At 46.2% G+C, this 24,585-nt stretch overlaps 1 protein-coding gene and 1 pseudogene across 3 annotated transcripts in view; both read right to left on the reverse strand.

The window, feature by feature from the left end:
- Nucleotides 1–24,585, reverse strand: part of LOC141107587 (N-acetyllactosaminide alpha-1,3-galactosyltransferase-like) — a 96,541-nt gene that overhangs the window by 21,590 nt on the left and 50,366 nt on the right. For all 3 annotated transcript variants that reach the window (XR_012235932.1, XM_073598430.1, XM_073598431.1), the window contains exons 4-5: nucleotides 17,687–17,824; nucleotides 598–868 (exon numbers count right to left, since the gene is read on the reverse strand). Coding sequence is in view for 2 of the 3 variants with exons in the window: in XM_073598430.1 (XP_073454531.1) it covers nucleotides 598–868; nucleotides 17,687–17,824 (409 nt within the window). In the remaining variant the exon portion in view is untranslated. The remainder of the gene's footprint in view (nucleotides 1–597; nucleotides 869–17,686; nucleotides 17,825–24,585) is intronic.
- Nucleotides 9,062–12,498, reverse strand: LOC141107586 (polypeptide N-acetylgalactosaminyltransferase 3 pseudogene; annotated as a pseudogene).

The following is a 24,585-nucleotide window of genomic DNA, read 5'->3' on the forward strand; positions in this document are numbered from 1 at the left end:
AGAAAACAACAAGTACACGCTGTGCCCCATGTGCCCTGATGTGCCCTGAATGTGCCTGATGTGCCCCATGTTGGCCCCGATGTGCCCCATGTGCCCTGAATGTGCCCCATGTGCCCCGATGTGCCATGTGCCCCATGTACCCTGATGTGCCCCATGCCCATGTACCCTGATGTGCTGGGCTCTGTACCCTGATGTGCTGTGCCCTGACATGCTGGGCTCTGTACCCTGATGTGCTGTGCCCTGTGCCCCGATGTGCCCCGATGTGCTGTACCCTGATGTGCTGTGCCCTGATGTGCTGGGCTCTGTACCCTGATGTGCTGTACCCTGATGTGCCCTGTACCCTGATGTGCTGTGCCCTGATGTGCTGGGCTCTGTACCCTGATGTGCGCTGTGTCCTGATGTGTGCTGTGCCCTGATGTCAGTGCTGTACCCTGATGTGCTGTACCCTGATGTGCTGTGCCCTGGGCCGGTCTGGATAAAGTCCAGGGCCACATTTTTGTCCCAGTCCAGCCCTGCCAAAAGTAGCATGTCATATCAAGCTAATAGTAATGGTATGTAAGCCTCCATGTAGGTTGTGGAATCCTGGATCTGACTTACCTGATCAACATCCATACAGAAGAGGTAGTCCACTTCCTCTACAGCCCGAGGCAAAACAAGCTCAAGCAAGTCCCTCATACGTAGCATAGAGATATCCTGCCAGCGGCTTCTCTTGGGAACCTGGAGGATGACCTTGGAAACTCCGGGACGCAGTTTAATATCAGGCACATCATCTGGGCGATCGGTGAGGATGTAAAACACGCAGGAGAGGTTTGGCATAAAGTAAATATTGGCAGAAGCAAGGAAGTCAGCGAGGTAACTTTCCAGATACCTGGCAGGAGAGAAAGGAACAAGAAGACCTCACATTAGAATGCCAGGAAAACATAATTAAAGGTAGACTATAAGGCTTCATACACACTGAAGCTCATAAACGTCTACTTTTGGGAGTTTGGGCATTTTTTTTAAACAGCCCATAAACTCCCCTTTATGTTATCCTATGTGTCCATGCACACATGGAAATTTTTGGACATTTATTAGCAGTGGAGTTTATGGGCTGTTTTCTGAACGCCATAAAATCGCGTTCAGAAGTCGTTTTCCTGACGGCAAAAAATGCCAAACCCTCATAAACGCCGATAAACATTGATAAACGCTCAAAAACGTGGCTCACCAGCATTTTTTAAAGTTGATCCATTAAAAAAAAAAACGCTCAAAAACGCTAACACTAATAAACGCTATTGCAAAAACGTTACAAAACATTGAAAGACTCATTGCAAAGCTACTGGCTTTTTTATAACATTATTTTAACGTCCAGTGTGCATGGAGCCTTACTGTTTTGGGTGAATTTTTGTTTTGTTTTTTGTTTCTTTTTTTTAAGTTATATAAACTCAAGAAAAATTTAATCAATTGTAGATTCCAAGTTCTTAGATGTGGTGACTATTTTTTTTTTTTTCTTTAATTTCATCTGCTGATCTTGCCATTAACATACTTCCTATAGTTGGGTGACAACATTCACTCAGGGCCAGTTCACTCCACATACAGTCAGTGTGTTTTTTTCTGCATCAAAACTAATTACTCTAATGCCGCGTACACACGGGCAGACTTTTTGACCGGACAGGTTCGACAGACTTTCCAGCGGACTTCCGACTGACTTTTTAACGAAAGGACTTGCCTACACACGATCACACCAAAGTCCGACGGATTCGTACGTGATGACGTACGACCGGACTAAAATAAGGAAGTTGATAGCCAGTAGCCAATAGCTGCCCTAGTGTCAGTTTTTGTCCATTGTACTAGCATACAGACGAGCGGATTTCTGGGTCCGGCGGAGTTACGACGTAAAGATTTGAAGCATGTTCCAAATCTAAAGTCTGTCAGATTTGCGACTGGAAAAGTCCGCTGAAGGTCCGGTGAAGCCCACACACGATCGGATTGGCCGCCGGATTTGGTCGAAAGGTCGAAAAGTCCGACCATGTGTACGTTGCATAACTCAGTGGTTCTCAACCTCTCTAGTGTTGTGACCCCTTGATAAAATTTCCCAAGTTGTGGGGACTCCTAACAGTAAAATTATTTTCATAGCTTGGGTTGTCAGCACCAAAGGCAAGACAAGTGATTTGCGCCCCTAACCCACGGACATTTAGCGCTCCCTGAGTCCCTTCCACTCGTACAGTATTAAAACCCCTTATGGTACATTTTAGGATGTACCACTCTTTCTCTTTGTTCTCCTTTCTTTCCCTTTTATCTCCTTCTATCCCAACTTCCTGTTTCCCCCCCCCCATCCCTCTCTCTAGCTGTTGTTCTCTTGTTCTTTCTCCTATTCTTTCTCTCCCTTTTCTTTGCTCCTCCCCCTCTTTTCCTCTCCCTTCCATGTATTCTCTATTTTTATTCCTTCTCTTACTCCTTGGTGGGGGGAGGTGGGGGGGAATGGGATGAGAGCAGGCCCGGATTTACTCCCTTTGCCGCCCCAAGGCCGGGTCCTTCATTGCCGCCCCCCCCCACACACACATACACAAACACCACGTCCTTTATCGATGACTTCTACAATAGATCAATTAAAAACATATCTCCATGCACGAGAACACTGAAAATAACTGGCTTTAATTGTACAGACTAAAAATACTTCAGGGTAAGCGCGCGAGGGGTAAGGATTTTTCGCAGGCAAATTTTCAAGGCAATGGCTGGTGTTAGTGCTTCAATCATCCCCGGCACCATGGTTGTTATGGTGTCAGGATGATTGAAACACATTATTTCTATCATTACATTGTAATATAAACTGAAATAGTTCAACTCACCATAATGCAGAATCATTGGGAGCCCTGAGCGTGTCACTTGCCACCATCTCTTGTCACTTGCCACTATGCCTGCCACCAGATGGGGATGTCACTTGCCACGCTGCCTTCCACCAGATGGGGATGTCACTTGCCACGCTGCCTGCCACCAGATGGGGATGTCACTTGCTACGCTGCCTGCCACCAGATGGGGATGTCACTTGCCACGCTGCCTGCCACCAGATGGGGATGTCACTTGCCACGCTACCTGCCACCAGATGGGGATGTCTCTTGCCACGCTGCCTGCCACCAGATGGGGATGTCACTTGCCACGCTGCCTGCCACCAGATGGGGATGTCACTTGCCACGCTGCCTGCCACCAGATGGGGATGTCACTTGCCACGCTGCCTGCCACCAGATGGGGATGTCTCTTGCCACGCTGCCTGCCACCAGATGGGGATGTCATTTGCCGCGCTGCCTGCCACCAGATGGGGATGTCACTTGCCACCATGCCTGCCACCAGATGGGGATGTCATTTGCCGCGCTGCCTGCCACCAGATGGGGATGTCACTTGCTACCATGCCTGCCACCAGATGGGGATGTCAATTGCCACCAGATGGGGATGTCACTTGCCACTATGCCTGCCACCAGATGGGGATGTCACTTGCCACCATGCCTGCCACCAGATGGGGATGTCACTTGCCACCATGCCTGCCACCAGATGGGGATGTCACTTGCCACCAGATTGGGATGTCCCTTGCCATGCTGCCTGCCAGAAGGAGTAGGGCGGAACAGCGGTGCTGGCAATGAGAGATGTCATCTCTCTCCCCCGCCGCCGCACCACTGACATTACTACCTACTCTTGATTTTTTTTTAAATGGCGCCGGGCGGCGCAATCACGCTACTGCGCATGCACCGCCCGGCCGAGTGCTTACGAGCTTTCCCGAGCCCAGCCGGCTTCGGAACGGTGCATGCGCAGTTGCGTGGTCGGCTCGCGGCCATCTTTTCTATGGGCACTGGTGCCCATAATAGACTTTAATGGGCAGCACGAAAGGGGGGGGCGGCCGCGAAGTCGCTGCAGGAGCGGCGCCGCCCCTACACCACCACCACTACACCTCGGTGGCCTTGTGGCAAATCCGGCCCTGGATGAGTGGCAGTGCTGGTGGGGAGTTGAACAAGTGGCAGTGCTGGTGGGGGGTGGGATGAGTGGCAGTGCTGGTGGGGGGTGGGATGAGTGGCAGTGCTAGTGGGGGGTGGGATCAGTGGCAGTACTGGGTGGAGTTCTAAACAGCCAACTTAGGTGCTCTTGATCAAGGTAATCTGCTGATCTGAGAACTGTAGTGGGGACTTTTAATGGCAATAATCACAGGTAGTGTTACTCACTGTGTGTCCGGCTTCACTGTGTCTCCGACTTTGAGGTTACTGGTAGCAGTGACACCTATGCCGAAATCAGGAGATAAGATCTCCTCCAGCCACTCCCACTTCACATTCCTCACCAGTCAGCTGACCTCTGGAAATCTGATCCTCATTGGACACATTGAAGATAAGCTTAATATGCTGGTTTTGGTTTTATAGAGTATATATTGTTTTTGTTATTACTTCCCCACTACGTCACAAAAAAAAAACATAGTTCCCACGTGTAGTTCCTTACAAACATACAGTTAATATTCTGCCATAATTAGACCAAGGTGTAAGCTTATAGAGGCACTGTGCTATAACTCTCTCTAATCTCTTTCAACTAACCTAATCTCTACACCTATCCCCCCCCCCTTTTTTTTTTTTTTTTTTTTCCTTAGATTGGATTTGATTTTCATTTGTTTTTACATTATAGTAATGACTTAACAATGGAAAAAAAACAAGTAAATGGAAAAAAACGACCCACCAGTCTTAAACACTGTAGTATACACATCAGTGGTATATACATTGCAGCAAATAAATCATCCTAAGTGGAGAAAGAGGAAGTTGACATGCTGCTACAAGAAGCCAATCAGTTTCAAACGTTTATCTTTAGAGTGTAAACTACCAAATAAAAAAGTAAGAAACAGATTGGATAGCAAAAACAGCACCTCCTTTTCCCCTCCCCTGCACTTCTCTACTTTTTTTTACAATGCTAGAGAATACTGGACTGTTAATCATGAAACATACAAAAGACATATAAACCTTGAACATACCAAAAAAAAAAAAATAAAAAACACCTCACAGGTCAGATATATTGGACATAAGTTGGAACAAAAACAGAAATCTAAATATGTGTTTGGGTTTTAGTCCACACTAATGTACCCTTCACAACAACAAAAATTCTAAAAAAAAAAAAAAAAGCTTAATAGTCTTTGTATATGGGAGAACATAATACACCATTTTGGCCAATATGACCATTGAAAGAGATCCTTCAAAATGTAAAAATATACATTTCTATTAAAATTTATACAAAACCAGCAATAACCATTTAAAATTCTTGCAGTAAAAAACATTTATATCTCACACTGGGAGGAAAAATATTTCCCTGTAACCATGGGAACAATTAGTTTGTAGGTGGGATCCTCCTGCCCTCGTAATTTGCTTTTTGAAAACTTGAGGCCAAATTACAGGCACCCCCAGCACTGCATTTACTTAAAGGCTTCTTTCATGTATTCATATTAGCAGCACTGTTTACTCCCCCTGAAAAGCGATCCGTGGTGGATAATTTTTCAGAGAACATTATAGCAACAGCTGGCAGGCACTCAGGAGGGCTATTGCAACATCTTGAACGTTGAAGGAAAAGGTCCACAAGCCGCACACCATGAAGCAGACCCATGTGCATGAAGCGAGATGAATGGCAGCCCCAGCCCAGCCAGGCCAGCCAGGCCACGCAACTTGGAGCTTAATCACCCAAAGGGGTGGAGCGAAACACATTGGTGGCGTGGCCTGGCTGGAGTCTGGGCCGAGACCGCCAGTCACACCACCCCATGCACATGGGCCAGCCCGACGATGCGCGGCCCATGGACCCCCCCCCCCCGACATTGCTGCAGCCTGGGGCTAGGATGAGCTCTCTGTCCCTGCCTGCACTCATAATGGTCTAGTTGGACTTTACCTCTTTACCTTGGGCTCCTAAATTATGTCTTTTTTGGCCACCTCCTGAATTCCTGTTTTTACAACTTTTAAATTGGCAAATGGCAACTGCACATTGCATGACCACGCTGCAACTGCAACCTGAGCATTTGGCTCAAGATAAAGGTGCGGCCACCATTGAAGTCAATGGGCAAGTTTGATGGCAGTGCCGCCTATCAAACTCTGTACCCAAAATTAAAAATGCAAAGTATTGAGGTTGTGGCATGTGTATTATTGTTGCAATCCATGTAGGCAGCTGGGGAGGAGCGGCCTGTTTTTTTACCATCCCCCAGCTGCCGATCTGAAGGAGCCCTAAGAATTTCATTATTAGTGAGACAAAGATGAAGGAATGTCATGATTCCCACCACAAACTTGGAATGGACTTTGCAATTACCATAGCTTGACTTTACCGAAAGCGACCATTTAACACTTTCAGTAAACGCTCTGCCCTGGCCTTTTGCTATACCTTCAAAACAAAAGCAGCTAAGGATCTCCGGTAAATGTAAAATGTGACCAGTGCACAGTACTGACCAGTTGGGAATTGTTCTCTAAATAACAAAACCGGAATTTCTCTCTGAAAAATGACGAAAAATTGGAAATAAGTCACGGGAGTCAATCAGATTACAGTTCTGACGTCCGAGCAGTCAGAACAATGAAGATGACTGCTATTTGGCTGCAATGCAGTATTTTTGCATGTTTACCTTTGTCTTATTAACTACTTCTGGACCGTCTGCCACACACATACTGTGGCAGGGCAGCCTGAAACAACAAACCTGTATGTTGTTCACGCTCCTTTGGTCTGGGGCGTGCATGTGCGCCGCCGGCAACCCACTCCAATTGGACACAGCGGGAGCCAAATCACTGGAACCCGCGATCGTTCTTGGGAATGACAGGCATGTAAACAACGCAGACCGTCGTGCTGTCAGACGGGAGCGAGGGATCTGTGCGATTCCTACTAATCAATATGGGCTAACTGGGATTTTTTTACCAAAAATATGTAGCAGAAGAAATTGGAATTTTTACATATTTTTATTGGATATGTTTTATAGGAGAAAGTAAAAAATATTTTTTATTAAAAAAATTGGCGGTCTTTTTCTGTTTATAGCACAAAAAATAAAGACCGCAGAGGCGATCAAACACCACCAAAAGAAAGCTCCATCCGTGGAAAAAAAAAAAAAAAAGGTCAACTTTGTTTGCATAGCATGACTGCGCAATTGTCAGTTAAAGTAATGCACTGCCATATCGCAGAAAATGGCCTGGTCATTAAGGGGGTAAATCCCTCCGGGGCTGAAGTGGTTAAAACAGAATTAAAACTGTTAGCAAGTAGACAGACTTTGCTTTCCTCTTCTGCCATAAGACCTCTTTCCATCTCCACTAACAATTTATCTGTACACGGACTGCCACATATATATTACAAATACGGAGAATAAGAGCCTGGGAGCTGGCATGATGATACCTCTGTGTGCTTATATGGGGGTTATGTAGGAGGACACACTGCCATAAAATACAAGTATACCCTGCATACTTCTACATTATAGCAAAAGTGCTGGAGGCACCAAGCGGATACAGTTCCACTTTAAGTGGGCGGTAGCTTATTTACAATATTCAATCATTGGACGCACAATGTCTTAATCCTGCACTCATTTCTAATTTAAGAATGAAAATATACATTACCTACCAAAATATAGTCTGTTATAAATACACAAAAAGGAAATGAACCATTTTAATAACAGAATATACTGACTTATTAAATCAAAAAGTGGTGTAGAGTAAGCCGCAGTAGCATTTTTCTTTATTGAGCCACATTATTTAACTGAAATCTGGGTCACAGATTGTTTTTTTTTTTTTTTTTTGCAAATGTAGATCTGATGTGTGTCTCTGGGTTACTATTTGTTCCACTGTTTTCTCTGCTTTACTGAATAAGCGGTTCATACATAAAAGGGGTAGTAAACTCCACTTTTTTCCATTTGTACCTACAGGTAAGCCTATAATAAGATGTACCCGTAGGTACAGTGAATATCTCCTAAATGTACACAGTATGCGCACTGCGCTCACAATGGATGGCACACTTGAGTGGCCCAATTGTGGCTCCCGTGCACATGTGCAGAAGCGACATCATAGCAGCACGGTCACTCAAACAGCCAATTGCGCGAACCTGGAAGGAATAAATTTGACTGTTGTAAGCACTACCATAGTATATCGTTTATTCCAAACCCAGTAAATGCCTCCTTTCCTGGGTGACCTGGTCTGTTTCAGGAAATGTAAAAATAACAGCTCAATAGGCAAACTATGTAATGGAAATTATCATAAAAAGTGCAATGAATACAGAAATTTTAAACCCAAAATAATCAATTAAAATTACCATCCAATATGCAAATTCAGGTATTATCTTTTAATGAATTCTTTTAATACCAGGTATTGGAGTATTGTGCTAGCTGCAAACAAGGCATTGAGAACTAGCACAGATTTTCTTTCTATTTAGGCTTAGGTATAGGAAATGCAAACAACTGCTGCATTACTGCTATAGATGGGACTTCATCATATATGTAATATTTTATTCTACCCATAGTTCCACTTTAAATCATCTCCCCACTCCCGCAGACACTGGGGGTTTTGGTCCCAGCTGCAATGGAGGAAGAAGCAGTAAAAGAGCACTGGTAGAATGAATATCATGTGGGTGTCCTGATCAGGACCGGGAGAAAGGGTGGGCAGGAGGGGCGGCTGCCCTGGGCACTGTGGTATCATGCGAAGTGGGGGACACTTTGAGGAGGTTGGGAGGAGAAATTTGGGGGGGGGTGGCAGGGGGTAAGAATTGCTCTAGGAAGGGAATTTTAGTGAGGGGGTGTGCCAGGGGTGGTGATTTAGGAGGATTTGTGTTTTGGGGGAGATGGGATAAGAGGATTTGTGCTTGCAGAGGAAATTTGGTGGGTTTGTGCTAGAAAAGGTGATAGGGGGGGATTTTTTTGGGGGGGGATTTTTGCTAGTAAGAATGATTTGTGCTAGGAGGGGGGTTGGGGGGGGGGGGTGCTGGGAGGGGCAATTTGAAGTGTGGGGGAGAGGATGTGTACTCAGAGACGACATTTGAGGGGTATATGGATTTATGCTAGGAGGGGTGATATTTTTTTGGGGGGGGGGGATTTCATCAGGAAGGTGGATTTGTACTGGGAGGAGAGGGGATTTATGCTTAGGGGGTAAGCATGCAGATTAGTGGGGGGTTTGCAGACACATAATATGGGGGGGGGTTGCAGTTTGGCATGTTCGCCCTGGGCTCTACACGACCTTGTCCCGGCACTGGTTCTGATCTGCATACATGTTCCAGGCCAGTATGGATGGCAGAAATTTAGCATTCAGGCAAGGAGCTAGCATTTTCAAAAGGAGGTCAACAACAGAAACAGGGGCCGGTTCACACCACAGAAACACAGTTCATGCATGTTTTTCTGATGCGTTTCAGTGCATCTTTCCCCTCCTGCAATGGTGTGAACTTTGCTATTGAAATTCCATGTAACCTACTGTCCAGGCTTTTTTAATGCAGAAAAATTACCCGCTGGATTGCATGTTGTGTGAACTGGCCCCATAAAGTGGTAGTAAAGTCTTTGCAAAAAATGAAAAAAAAAAAAAAAAAAAAAAAGGCTCCCCCTGCAGGTTCAAGTCATAATGCACTTGTATGCACCGCATCCTATTATGACAGACTTGCCTACAAAAGGAGCCCTCCAGCGCTGCACTTTCAGGGCCCTCCCTAGTCCCTGGCGGGGTCCACCGTCACCCGGTCTACCGTCCGGGTTTGGTATCTCTGCCCACTTAAATGGCCGAGGTGAGGTCACTCCTGCGCATATGCATGACAGTCACATTGCCGCAGCACACGGAGCAGGCTGTAAATGTGATCTGAGCTGCGCATGTGCGGCTCAGATGAAATTACCCGCTGACAGGCAGGAGGAACGTTTATGACAGAAGAGACTTCTAGGGCCACTTCTTTTATAAATACCCCGCCTGTCCACAGATTATCTAATTCTTGAGTTTACTATCACCTTAATGTTTCTCCAAGGAGATGTTTACTTTAAAAAATAGTCCCTCTGTAATAAAGACAAGTACTTTTTCGTAACACAAGTGCTGAAAACAAAACACGTAATTGTGCTTAGCCCTCGGAGTACATCATCGAAAAATCGGTACTCATTGTAAACCATCAAAACACCCCCCGGCAATCCCTGACCTAATAATTAACATGTAAACACACAGGAAAACAGATTAAAACATTCTTTGGCATATGTAGCTGACACAAGGTCCAGAGTGTTCTTTCCTCATAGCAAAGTGTTCCATTTTTTTTTTAATGTCTACACCATAATCAAAGTCAGCTGCATTTGCATAAAAAGTTACAGTGTACTCTCATCACAGTGTTAAGTAAAAACAGCCTTCCTTCATCTCATTATTTGTTTTGACAGAACACCCATTTTTGGAAAGGGTCTTCAGGGTTACAGGGTGCAAGGCTTGGGTTCAACCCGTTTCCTGTAAGGCACATGTTGTACACAGCATTGAATAACTGTTGCTCCTGTCGAAGCTCTCACTTCTCCTCCAGTAGCACTACCATGCCTTTTCCTTTATAGCCGCACCTTTTGAGCATCACAATTCCTTTACTAGCTCGTAAACACAGCTCTTTCTGGATATTATGTCGAATTTCATGGCCTGACGTATATTCAAAATACTGGTTTCCCCCAAGTCCATGACAGCTGTAGAAGATTTGAGGTTTCTCTCCATTACTATTATCTCCTCCAACATCCAAACACCTCTGACTTCCAACATTTATAATATCACCAAAGATAAGTGGGTTCAGGTCTGGGACATACATTTCCGGACAGATATTTTTCAGATACCAGGTGAAATTCTTGCACTGAAGATTTTGCCGTAATTGGAGCCTCTTGGAAATATTACCAAATGATTTCTGCTGTACCATTAATGCTGCCTCACGATTTCTCCGGTAATATATTTCTTTGTAATCGTCCATCCAGACTTCAGCCAGACGGACCTGGTTCCGGATGATCACCTGTGTTCCTTTAGGAAAGGTATGAGGACTCTTGCTACGAAATACATGGCCCACAACTGCACAGGGCAAGATCTCCAGCTGTCCACCACATTGCCACACTCTAAAGGACATTTCAATGTTCTCGCCTCCCCAGATTTCCATATCTTCATCGTAACTTCCGATATGCTCAAAATATTCCTTGGAGATTGAGAAAAGGCCCCCAGCAAATGTTGGAGTCTTTATTGAATAGGTTTCATCTTTCCTCTTCTTGTTTTCAGAACTGGGCACACTTTCCCATCCAAATGACAGACCCCAGTCAAAGTTCCCCCGATTGCGGTTATTTCCATATGGGGAAGGGTTGACAAACTCAAATGTATTGAGATCAATGGTGGCGATATCTGGGCTCACCACCACAGTGTAGTTCTCAGCAATTCTTGACAGTAATGGCTCCAGCCAACCATGGTAACACTCGCAATGTGCATCCAAAAAGGTCAATGTGTCCCCTGTTGCTACAGCGGCGCCCAACAGTCTGGCTGAAATAAGCCCCTTTCTTTCTTTTTGTCTGACCACTTTGACAAGCTGCAGAGGTTTCACATAGTCATCCAGCTTATCCTTCAAATAATCATCTGTGCTGGCATCATCCACCATAATAATTTCTTTGAGAAGAATGGCCTGTGATGTGTATATAACACTGTATACAGTGCACAGAAGAGTAGACCAGGCCTCATTGTGGAACACAATTATGATGCTGGTTGTTGGCATAGGTGGACAGCGCTTAAACTTCTGTTCAATACACTCAGGAGGCCTTGTGTCTGGTCCCAGGTCTCGATGTAATGAAATTCTGTCACTAGCAAAGGCATTAAAACAATGTTTCTTTTCTCCTTGTTCCCTCTCTTCCTCCTCCGTAGGGGTGAGTTTTTCCATTTTAAATGGCTTTCCAGCAGCTCCTGGTGCATTCGGATCCTGAGGTGGACGCTCAAGGAAAGGCTTAAGTTCTGCCGCTGTGTAATATCCAGGTAAACGCCGTCTTTTTCCATCATCAATCTGCTTTTCAGGTGCCTTGATCTGCATTTTTGGCATTGAGTCTTTAATGTTATTTACAGCATCCATTACCATGTCCAACATCTTTTTTTTCCTCACATGGGAGCCATCATGTGCTGCAAGTTCGTCCATTTCTCGATCAACTACTTCTCTTTGTATTAAGAACACAAAAGCCATAAAAATGAGAGTGACGGCACCGAGCTTCCAGTGCATAAATCGCTGGCCTAGAACCAGCCTTTTAAAGTTTGACATGTTTATTTTTGCGATCGTCAAACAACGAGGAGAAAATGTAATCTACAGAGTAGTCATTATGTTCGGGGTAACGTCATCTTCCAAGATAGACAGTGATGGAGCCGCCGGACGGGAGGAGCGATGCTCAGCTCTGGGACCCCGATCAGGGAGGTAGGTGACGGAGGAGGATCCGGTCGGAGGAAGGAGGTTGTCACCGAGGATAATGACAGCTCAGGAGACAAGGGGCTGCCGGGTGACACTTCCGCTTTGCTGGACCCAGGTGAGATGAGGCTGCAACGTAGTCAAGGCGAGCGGAGGACTGCACATGCGCCCCCCCCCCCCCTTTTTTTTGGGCATGGCCAAGCTAGGAAAATATCCCACATTAATTTCCCACAACACAAAAGGACTCAACATCCCTGAAAAAAGAACTTCCTTACTGTTAGAATATCAGAGTTTATGAATGCAATTGGGTCTTTTGAGAATTATTGACTTGCTTATGTATATCATCATATATTCTAGATATGGATAAAGTGAAATATATATATATATATATATATATATATATATATATATATACTACTCGCTCTCTTCGTTCCTCTCAAGACCTCCTGCTCTCTAGCTCCCTTGTCACCTCCTTCCATGCTTGCCTCCAGGCCTTTTCCAAAGCCTCTCCAATCCTATGGAACTCCTTACCCCAATCTGTCTGCTTATTTCCTACTTTATTAGCTTTCAGAAGATCCCTGAAAACCCTTCTCTTCAGAGAAGCCTATCCTACCCACACCTAACAACTGTACTTTCATTTTTTTTTTTCTCCACTTGACCCTCCCTTCTAGATTGTAAGCTCTAACGAGCAGGGCCCTCTGATCCCTCCTTTATTGATTTGTATTGTAAGTGTACTGTCTGCCCCATACTGTAAAGCGCTGCGCAAACTGTTGGCGCTATATAAATCCTGTATAATAATAATAATAATATATATATATTGTACAAGATAAGTGGTCTATCAAGGTTGATGACCAGGAACATGAAGTTTTGCTTAAAACAAAAATATTGAATAAAGCTGCTACATGTAGACACAGTTTAGACAAACAAAAAAAAAATGGCCTTCAGAGAATTGCCACGTGTATGGTCACACCCAGAGATGGTGAGATACACGTCACAGGCGGAACTAAAGTTTTAGAGCAGACAGGAAAAACTTCCCTACATAGCACACAGAGGAAAACTCTGAAAGTAGAAAATACAGAACATATTTCTGAGCAATATATTCTTTCTTCAAACAATAGTTGGATTGATTTGCCTTATGCTTCAGAAGTCAAACAGATCAGTACATTGACTGTTAATGACAGTTCAATCAATATGAAAAACAATGATGAAAATGAGAGGGATGGATTACTTCCATCACCATCAGGATTTAAGAAAAAAGGTTCTGAGTCATCTCCAACATTAAAATATGTGACTTCACTTTTAATAGATGAATGTGGAAGGCCATGGTTACATGGTTTATTAAATGGCAAGAATACTATATAGTTCATAGATTTAGGATCTGAACTCAGTTTAACTAAAAACAAACATGTAAATATTGATTCTCCAAAATGTAATTTAATTGGTTTCAATGGAAAAAGAAATACAGTTGCAGCTAAACTCTTCTTATCTATCTCTTTCCTGCTACTTCCTTAAACTACGTTTATTAAAGCATTGGAAAAGATACTCAAGTGTCCAGTGCCTACATTGTCTGGAACTAAACTCAACGGGACCCTAGACACGGTTCTGGTGAAATTAAGGTAACGAAGGTGACCTTAACAGCCCGCTTTAAACCAGCAGCTCCACCGAGAGTTATTGCTACATTAAGAAATTTCATCAAAAAAATTATTATATCTCATATATATGTATGTAAGAATAATTTATAAATTATAAAGTCCAATCTTTAGTGGTGCAAAATGACAAAATCTCAAGTGACTTGTGTTTATCCAAGGTGACCCATGCCTATGTTTAGCCACAGATCATGTGCAGCAAATGAAGTGACTTCCATGCTCCCCTTGAGTTCAGATCCTTGTACCCCTACAGGGGTAAAGCGCATGTGGTGAGTAAATAAGAAAAAAGGGGGGGTTGAATCGCGCTAGAGCAGATTGGTGATCATACATATCATCACCAAACCAAATATTTAGAACTAAGTGAAGAGTTCCCCTTTAGTGTATACATAATATGCAAAATACATGTCAAATAAATAATCAATCCAAAATTAATTGTTCAAAGTGATAATTCAAAGTCCGTGTATAAAAAATGAATCACCCAAGTGATATGAAAGTATCTTAAAAAAGTTCCAAAAAGCATAAAACAAATTCTTGCTGTGGGAAAAAAGTGTGCTTGTTCCACCACCGTGAAATCAGACTGGCCGCTTACCAGAAACTCACGATCCCCCGTCACAGAGGATCAGAGAACCTGTTTGTTAATACTGCTTCGAACCACGACCAATGGATCAGAGACTTTATACCGAGATGGGACATCAAAGACTGCAGGGACAGGCTCAAGATGTTCACTCTGACAGGTACTCAGACATCAGCCCACAGCATTGCGGATATGGTCATAGAAGGAAAAAAGGCTCCATATAGTGTAAAATCATTAACTTTATTGGATAAGTAAAAGGTTAAACTCACATGTTAGTAGACAATAGTAGGCATGTAGTGTAGTCTGGAGCGCCGGCCGGAAGCTCACAGACAGCCCGTCCTACTGGAAACAACAGCAGCAGTGGGAGGTGACGAGAACACGTCGCTCTGCCCTACGCGGCGTTTCATGATAGAGTCACATCATCCAGGGGCCGAGTATAATGGCAGTATCCGGAGCAATCACCTCCTCTTTGGCACAGCAAACAATGGGGTATCCAGATCCTTATCCCCCTACGGGGGGGGCACTTGCAATAGGTAAAGTTGTAGTAATCACCTCCTCCGTGGCAAACAATAGGATATCCTCATGGACGAAAGAGACGGGCACTAATAGTGTGAATACGAATGGTTTGTTTATTAAAAGTATATATAAACGTATATTAAAAACAAGACTTGACACAGTCAAGTGTAAAGGCTGGGGGGGGGTTGTGTGGTACCTACCTGACGTGCACTGACCCACACTGACCTACCTGACACACACTGACCTACCTGACACACACTGACCTACACGACATACACCGATCTACCTGACACACACTGGCCCACACTGACCTACCTGACACACACTGACCCACACTGACCTACCTGACACACACTGACCTACCTGACACACACTGACATACACTGACCTACCTGATGCGCACCGACCCACACTGACCTACCTGACAAACACTGACCTACCTAACATACACTGACCTACCTGACACACACTTACATACACTGACCTACCTGACACACACTGACCTACACTGGCCTATCTGACACACACTAACACACACTGACCTACCTGACACACACTGACATACACTGACCTACCTGACACATACTGACCCACCTACCTGACATACCTTACTGACACACACTGACCCACCTACTTGACACACACTAACCTACCTAACACACTGATCTACCTGACCAGACTTCAGATGATGTGACCTCCTCCTGCAGCTCAGCGGTACGCCCATCACATAGTAGAGTAAACAGCAGGCACTCCAGGCAGCCAGAGCCAGGACAGGACAGCTGCCCGCCCGAACGCCAAGTGGGGATCTTCTGACAGTGGAGCGGCGTCCACATTGTAATTCCTGCCTTCTGGAGCCTGCAGCGCCTATGATGGATGTCACACGTCCCGCGGTCCCCACAATGGATCAGTGGGACGTCCATCAGGCACTGCCGGCTCCAGAAGGCAGGACCTGCTTTTACACTCGGCCACGCTAGAGGATAGATCAGTCCCCGCTTTTGGGGACCCACTCGAGGCTTCAGCCACCATCAGCCCCCCCCACTGACGCCACTGCTCAGGTGTGCAGCACTGAGACGTATCTTTCAGCTATCTTGGGTGACAATTTTGGAAAGTCCACCTGCAAAGGGATCCAAAGGAAACTTCGCTCCGCCTCATCCACCCATTGCGTTTCCTTGTCTAAGATCTCTTTCTCTAGGTGAGCTGGTACATAGGGATATAGGTGTAGCCATGGTGTTAGCACTACTGATCCGCCAAATCACCCCACTGCTAGACTTCATGCATCCTTTCCAGAGACAATGAACAGTCATTTGCAAGATTTGTTTTCGTTGTTTTATTGGGGGGGTACAACTTGGATAGGGATTGGGATATGGGATGCCCATAGAATTAATCATTGCCATCATATTTACAGATTTCAGTATACTTCGATCATAGTTAGAGCCTGAAGATTGAATGTGCATACTTGACTAAGTAGAATTCTTCTCCTGCAGCTCCCTGCAGACTGTTACTCCCTCTGTATCTCCATGCAGACTATTGCTTCCTTTGCATCTCCATGCAGACTGGTGTTCCTACGTGTTCTCCATTCGTCACCGTGTGAGGGATAGAAACATCACCTTTGACCGTGTAAAAGTAATGGTCGCTTCATATCCTGCCCAAACTTGCTTCCTCTTGCACAACTGGTTTCCTCCTGCACAACTTATAATTTCATTTGAGGTATATAACACATCCTCTTCTAATGGGTATGAAGAACTCACTCTGAATAAGCCCCTCTTCTGGCTCTGGTGACTCGCTGCTACTAGGCCTGAGGCCTGCAGAACCTCTCCCCGGAGGCCTAGTAGGTTAAAGTCTATTTTCTAGGAAATGGACTACTGTTCCCAGCCAGTCCAACTCGCAAACACTGGTCACTGGCCACACTGATTTAACACAACTCCCCACAGTGTCTTCTCTGATCCAGGACTCTCCACCATCCACCGTGTGCATGATAAAGTCTCTGCTAGTTACCGTGTAGAAGCAGAGTTCCCTTCCAGATTCCCTGGCACCTCCAGCCATCCACTGTGGTAACACTCACCGACCTTCCAGCCCTGAGTCATTGATGAGGAACTTGTCTGGACCATGCGTTCCGACAGCTTCTCCTGCCCCTCTGCTCCAGGAGTTCCCTGCCACCGACCGTGTGGTGACAGAGACATTGCCAATGACTGTGTAGAAGCAATGTTCCCTCACAGTTCTCCTCAAGCCTCCTCCTGCGATCGCTACACCCCCCCAGGCCGCGGGGCCGAATACAGAGAGCAGCGGCTCAGCTTGGGTGCCCCCATAGCAAGCTGCTTGCTGTGGGGGCACTCGGCTGGAGGGAGGGGCCAGGAGCCCTGGTGGAGGACTCGAGAAGAGGATAATCTGGGCTGCTCTTTGCAAAACCACTACACAGAGTAGTATGTATGACATATTTGTTATTTTTAACCAAAAAAAAAGAAGACTTTAGAATAACTTTAAATTGTGTCTCTCATGTCTGTCTGGAGTTCAGCTTTAACAATTTTAAAATAAAACTGACTTAAATCAATTATAGACTCAACTAAACAAGAAATAGTGTATGCAATCACATGGATCAGAAGATAAGAACACTCACTTATTTACAGCAAAGACTGAGAGTCCAACCACGGTCCTTTGTTTCTGATGGAATCGATTTTCCTCCTCAGAGTCGTAGGCTCCCTCCCACACGATGGGAGCTCCCCAAGATGTTGCAGTGGGTACATTAGGAAAGAAGCTAAAAGGACATGAGATGACTCAGTGACACAAGCAAATTTAGATTACTGCAACAGATTAATAACGGCTGTTGTAGATACTAGATGAGTCTCCTGATGCATACTGTATGACTGGTGCAGACAATATCCCCTGACATCACCAACGGGCCACACATATTTAGTGAATGTAATGCCCTGTACACACGGTCGGATTTTCCGACGGAGAAAGTGCGATCGGATTGTGTTGTCGGAAATTCCGATCGTGTGTGGGCTCCATCGGACTTTTTCCGTCGGAATTTCCAACACACAAAGTGAGCAGGATATAAAATTTTCCAACAACAAAATCCGATCATTTAAATTCCGATCGTGTGTAGACAAATCCGACGCACAGAGTGCCACGCATGCTCAGAATAAATTAAGAGACGAAAGCTATTGGCTATTGCCCCGTTTATAGTCCTGACGTACGTGTTTTACGTCACCGCGTTCAGAGACAACTTTGTGCGACCGTGTGTATGCAAGACAAGCTTGGCCAAAATCCGTCAGAAAAAATCAGACGGATTTTGTCGTCGGAATGTGCGACCGTGTGTGCAGGGCATTATGCTACAGAAAACTATCAGAGACTGCAGACATGCAACAGGAGATGGTCCACAGCCAGCCCCCCCATTCCAAGAGGGACCCCCTCATTCCACAGCCAGGGATGCCCTTTCTCATTACACAGTAAGGGTTCCCCCCCTTATTCCACAGCAAGGGACACCCTTATTCAATAGCCAGGGAATCCCCTCCCTCATTCAGCAGCCAACCCCCCCTCATTTCACAGCAAAGCGACCCCCTCATTCAATGGCCAGGGACCCCCCTCATTGTACAACCAGGTACCTCCTTCCTTGTTTCACAGCAAGGGACCCCCTTCTCATTCCACAGCCAGGGAAATCTCCCTCATTCCACAGCCATGGACCCCGCTCATTCCACAGCCATGGATCCCCTTCATTCCACAGCCATGGATCCCCCTCATTCCACAGCCATGGATCCCATTCATGCCACAGCCAGGTACCCCCCTCATTCCACAGCAAGGGACCCCCCCCCCCAACAGGGGAGTTGCTAGGTCTACAAAAGATCCAGGGCTAGAGCCCATAGCAGTGAAGTAAAGAAAGTAATACGCTTGGGCGGGCATACACATGTACATAATATACGTGTGTGTGTGTATATATACATATATATATAATCGTTACATATCTGAGTGCAGGGCTGGACTGGGACAAAAATGTGGCCCTGGACTTTATCCAAACCGGCCCAGGGCACAACACATCAGAGTACAGTGCACATTAGAGCACGGTACAGAGCCCAGCACATCAGCGCACAGCACATCAGGCCACATCAGGGTACAGGGCACAGCACATCAGGACACAGCACATCAGGGTACAGGGCACAGCACATCAGGGTACAGAGCCCAGCACGTCAGGGCACAGCACATCAGGCCACATCAGGGTACAGGGCACAGCACATCAGGACACAGCACATCAGGGTACAGGGCACAGCACATCAGGGTACAGAGCCCAGCATGTCAGGGCACAGCACATCAGGCCACATCAGGGTACAGGGCACAGCACATCAGGACACAGCACATCAGGGTACAGGGCACAGCACATCAGGGTACAGAGCCCAGCACGTCAGGGCACAGCACATCAGGGTACAGCCCATCAGGGTACAGAGCAGGGCTGGACTGGGACAAAAATGTGGCCCTGGACTTTATCCAGACCGGCCCAGGGCACAGCACATCAGGGTACAGTGCACAGCACATCAGGGTACAGAGCCCAGCACATCAGGGCACAGCACATCAGGGTACAGCACTGACATCCAGGCACAGCACATCAGGGCACAGCGCACATCAGGGTACAGAGCTCATCACATCGGGGTACAGCACATCAGGGTACAGAGCCCAACACATCAGGGCACAGCACACATCAGGGTACAGCACATCAGGGTACAGAGCCCAGCACATCAGGGCACAGCACATCAGGGTACAGCACATTAGGGCACATCGGGGCACAGCGCACATCGAGGCACAGCACATCGGGGCACAGGACACAGCAAATCAGGGTACAGAGCCCAGCACGTCAGGGCACAGCACATCAGGGTACAGAGCCCATCACATCAGGGCACAGAACATGAGGGTACATGGGGCACATGGCACATTGGGGCACATGAGGGTACATGGGGCACATTCAGGGCACATTCAGGGCACATGGGGCACATCAGGGCACATTCAGGACACATGGGGCTCATCAGGGCACATCAGGCACATTCAGGGCACATCAGGGCACATGGGGCACAGCATTTACTTGTTTTCTTCAAATGCAGAGTAGCACAGGAAGTGTCTGTGGTAAGTTCTCTCTCATGTCACGCTGCTGCTCCTCCCCCCGGCGGCCCCTCCTCTCTTCTCGTCCATCCCAGATGATGTCACAAGCAAATGGGGATGGACGAGAAGAGAGGAGAGGCTGCCGGGGGGCAGCAGCAGCAGCGTGACATGAGAGAGAACTTACTACAGATGCTTCCTGCGCTACTCTGCATGCATCTCGATCTACGTGTCAGGCGCCAGCTGTTGGCGATTGATGGGTAAATTGTAGACACCGCAGATGCAATAGGCGGCGGCTGAAATCGGCCCACTGAGCCATCGGCCCACTGGGAAACTCCCAGTAGTCCTGATGGCCAGTCCATCCCTGTCTGAGTGTGGATTCCCCCTTACATCAGGGTCCCCAGAGAGCCCACCTTACATCATAGTTACATAATTAGTCAGGTTGAAAAAAGACACAAGTCCATCCAGTTCAACCATAAAAAATAAATAAATAAAATAAAAAATATCATACAATCCCATATACCCACAGTTGATCCAGAGGAAGGCGAAAAAACACAGAAAAGCATCATCCAATTCACTACAGCAGGGGAAAAAATTCCTTCCTGATCCCAGAGAGGCAATCGGATTTTCCCTGGATCAACTTTACCTGTAAAACGGAAAATTGTATACTCACCTTTCCGTAATTTTCCTTTCCTGACACATCTTCATGGCAGCACACACTGGGTTGTGACTCCGCCCCCACAACCTGACAGGATTGGTTAGCTATAAATTTGAAGGGGAGACACCCCGCTGCATTCTCTGTAAATATATCATTATAAAACGGGGTGGGAATCTGTGTGCTGCCATGAAGATGCGTCAGGAAAGGAAAATTACGGAAAGGTGAGTATACAATTTTCCATTTTCCTGACGCCGTCATGGCAGCACACACTGGAAAATAACTCGCCAGTCGGGTGGGTGCAAGAAAATAATATTTATTCCTTTTAATGCAGAAGAATTGGCTCTAACAAAGGATCTACCAAAGTCTGCCATAGCCAAGTGAGCAGAGTCCACTCTATAGTGAGAGATGAAAGTGTGTCTGGAGGACCAAGTCGCTGCTTTGCAAATCGTCTCCGGTGAGACCCTGCAATATGCTGCCCAGGAGGTAGACACTGCCCTAGTCGAGTGAGCCCTGATGCCTTCAGTAATTGCCAGATGGCGAATGGAGTATGCCTTCTTGATGGATTTGACTAACCAGGAGGCGATAGTACGTGAAGTAGCCGCTTGACCTCGTCTGTTTCCACGGGGGATGACCATGAGGGCATCCGTCCTCCTAAAAGGAGTTGTAGCCGCAAGGTAACTAATGATGGTTGTTTTAACATCCAGAGGATGAGGTTCACCTTGATCATTAGTAAAGGATGGTAAGATGTCTTGGTTGTAGTGGAAGGAAGTTGCTACCTTCGGGATTAAGTGGTCTGAAGGTCTTAGAACTACTTTATCAGGGAAGAATACCAAGTAAGGTTCCGATGCCATCAGTGCTTGGATTTCAGATACCCTCTTTGCTGATGTAATTGCAATGAGAAAAGACAGTTTTAGAGTTAAATCCCACAGTGAGATTGATTCAGATGGAGTAAAAGGAGGATTGGTGAAGGCATCGAGGACTACTGAGAGATCCCATGATGGAAAAACTGGTTTCTTAGGAGGTTCGATTTTCAGACAGGCACACAGGAATTGGATTACCAGAGGATGTAATGCCCATCTAGTGCCTGTTTTGGCCAACAAAGCGGATACTTGTACCTTAAGGGTACTTGAACTTAAGCCTTTGTCGATTCCTGACTGGAGGAACTCTAAGATTTGAGAAGGTTCTGGAGCAATGGGGTCCCAACCCTTCTGCTGTACAATGAAAGAATTTGCTCTAAATTCTTGTATAGGTGGTGTTGGTGGTATTCTTCCTGGCTTGCATCAGGGTTGATATTACTTCCTGAGAACACCCTTGTTCCCTTAACCTAGCCCATTCAACTTCCAGGTTGTCAGATGCAACTTCTCTGGAGCTGGGTGTAGAAATTGGCCTTGAAATAGCAGATCTGGGGTTACCGGAAGAGGGATTGGAGGTTGAAGGCTGAGCTGCAATAGAGTCATGAACCATGGTCTTCTCGGCCAAAGTGGGATTACTGCGATTACTGTGGCTGAGGATCTCCGGAGCCTGGACAGGAATCTAGCAACGGGTTCGAGGGAATATGTACCCCAATTTGAAGTTCCATGGGTGAATAAGACAATCTATTCCCTCGGCTGAAGGGAATGACGCTCTTGACAGAAACCTCTGACACTTTGTATTCGCAGGTGTGGCTGCTAAGTCAACCTCTGGCATTCCCCACGTTTCTGTAAGAAGTGAAAAGGCCTGGAGGCTCAAGGACCATTCGTTGTTCGAGAGAGTCTCTCGACTCAGATAATTGGCTAACATGTTCTGTGCCACAGGAACATATATTGCCTTTAAGTCTGTTAGGTGTGCCTGTGCCCATTCCAAGATAGGACGGACTTCCTCCATCAGTGTGAGACTCTTGGTACCCCCCTGCTTCTGGATATAGGACACTGCCACCTTGTTGTCCATCCAGATAAGCACGTCCTTCCCTCTGAGGGCTGGTGCAAATGCCATGAGAGCCTGGAAAGCTGCCCTGAGTTCCAGTATATTTGATACTATACCCTGGTCCTGGAACTGCCATTGGCCCTGTGCTGCTTGATCTTGAAAGTGAGCTCCCCAGCCGCTCTGGCAGGCATCAGAAGTGGAGGAACTATCAGCCTGTGTCTTCTGAGGTTGGTCGAATGTGTCCACCACCATACTGATTGCTTCATTGGTCTGGAAATGGTAATGGTCTGACGCATCGATACTCCATCCCACTGCCTTAGAAAGATGTTTTGCAGGACTCTCATGTGCCATTGTGACCACTGCACCATGGGTAGAGTTGCAGACATGGAGCCTAGCACACTTAAGCAGGTTCTGGCTGGTAGATGCCTCGCTGACAGTAATCTCCGCATCTTCTGTATTAGAGGCTGGACCTTCTCCTGAGGGAGTTGTACCCTGTTCAATTTGGTGTTCAGATCCGCTCCCAGAAATACCATATTTTGCGCGGGCTGCAGACTGTTCTTTTTCCAATTGACTAACCAACCAAAGTCCTGGAGAGTCGACGAGATGCCGAAAGGGAGGCACTGGAATTGGAAGTGGCATTTGTTGATGGCGAATCGGAGGAACTTTTGAAAGGCGGGATGAATATGTAGGTAAGCGTCTGATAAATCTACTGATAGCATCCAGTCGCCCAGGTTTACTGCCAGAATTATGGACTGAAGGCTCTCCATTTTGAAAGCCTCTATTTTGATGTTCCTGTTGAGATTTTTTAAATCCAATACAGGGCGTATTCTCCGGTCTTCTTCTTTATCAAAAATAGGGGGGGAATAGAAACCCCTCCCCTTTTGACCTGATGGAACTTCCAGAATTGCTCCTTTTTGCTTCAATTCTACAATATATTTTATTAGTAACTTCCTTTTGTTTAGTGAAGATGGCAGTCTGGTTGATTGGAAGTGATTTCCCAGGAGTCTGCCCATAAACTTCCATTCGTGCCCAAATCTGATTGTGGATAGAGTCCACAGATCCTTTATATGACTTGACCAGATCTGTACGAAGTTCTTGACCCTGGCGCCCACCTGTGTTGGGTGGGCAGGCGAATTTTCAAAAGGACTTCTGCTGCTCCCCTGCCGGGGTAGGCTTGGACTTCTGCATCCTCAGGAAGGAAGGTCTTGTATTTTTCCAGTCCCTGCTAAACTCCCTACCGGGGCGGTAGGACCTAGCTTCCTTGTATTTATCGGAAAGGTTGCGTCTGTAGGACGGACCCTTTTGGGACTTGGGTCTCCTGTCTGAGGGAATTAATCCCGATTTTCCTCCTGTTACCTTGGAGATAGCGGCGTCCAATTTAGACCCGAACAGGTTTGAGCCATCGTATGGAATTCTGCACCAGTTTGTTTTAGATGCAGTTTCAGCCACAGGGCCCTTCTTGCCGTGACTGAGGCTAGCATTAATCTTGCCGAGGATCTTATAATATGACTGCCACAAAGTCCCTGCCAACTTGATCTCCTGAAGAGAAGAGATTATTTTGTCCAATTCAGTGCCGTCCTGAAGGTCCTTCTCCACCCGGGTTGCCCAACCTGATATGGCTTTAGCCACTGCTGCTGTGGTAATTGCTGGCCTGCAAGTGCCCCCAGCCGTGGAATATGCTTTTTTCAATTCCAGATCCAATTTCTGATCAAGAATGTCCCGAAAGGAAACTGCGTCCTCAATATACAGAGTGAGATGGCGTGCAAGATGCATCAAGGAGGATTCAACGACGGGGGCGTTCATCAATGAACTGACTTTCAACTCTTTCAAAGGATACATCTTTGCCAGTCTGTTGGTGAGACTGGACCGCTTAT

The sequence above is a fragment of the Aquarana catesbeiana genome, linkage group LG09 (assembly GCF_042186555.1).
Source record: "Aquarana catesbeiana isolate 2022-GZ linkage group LG09, ASM4218655v1, whole genome shotgun sequence".
NCBI classification, from domain to species: Eukaryota; Metazoa; Chordata; class Amphibia; order Anura; family Ranidae; genus Aquarana; species Aquarana catesbeiana.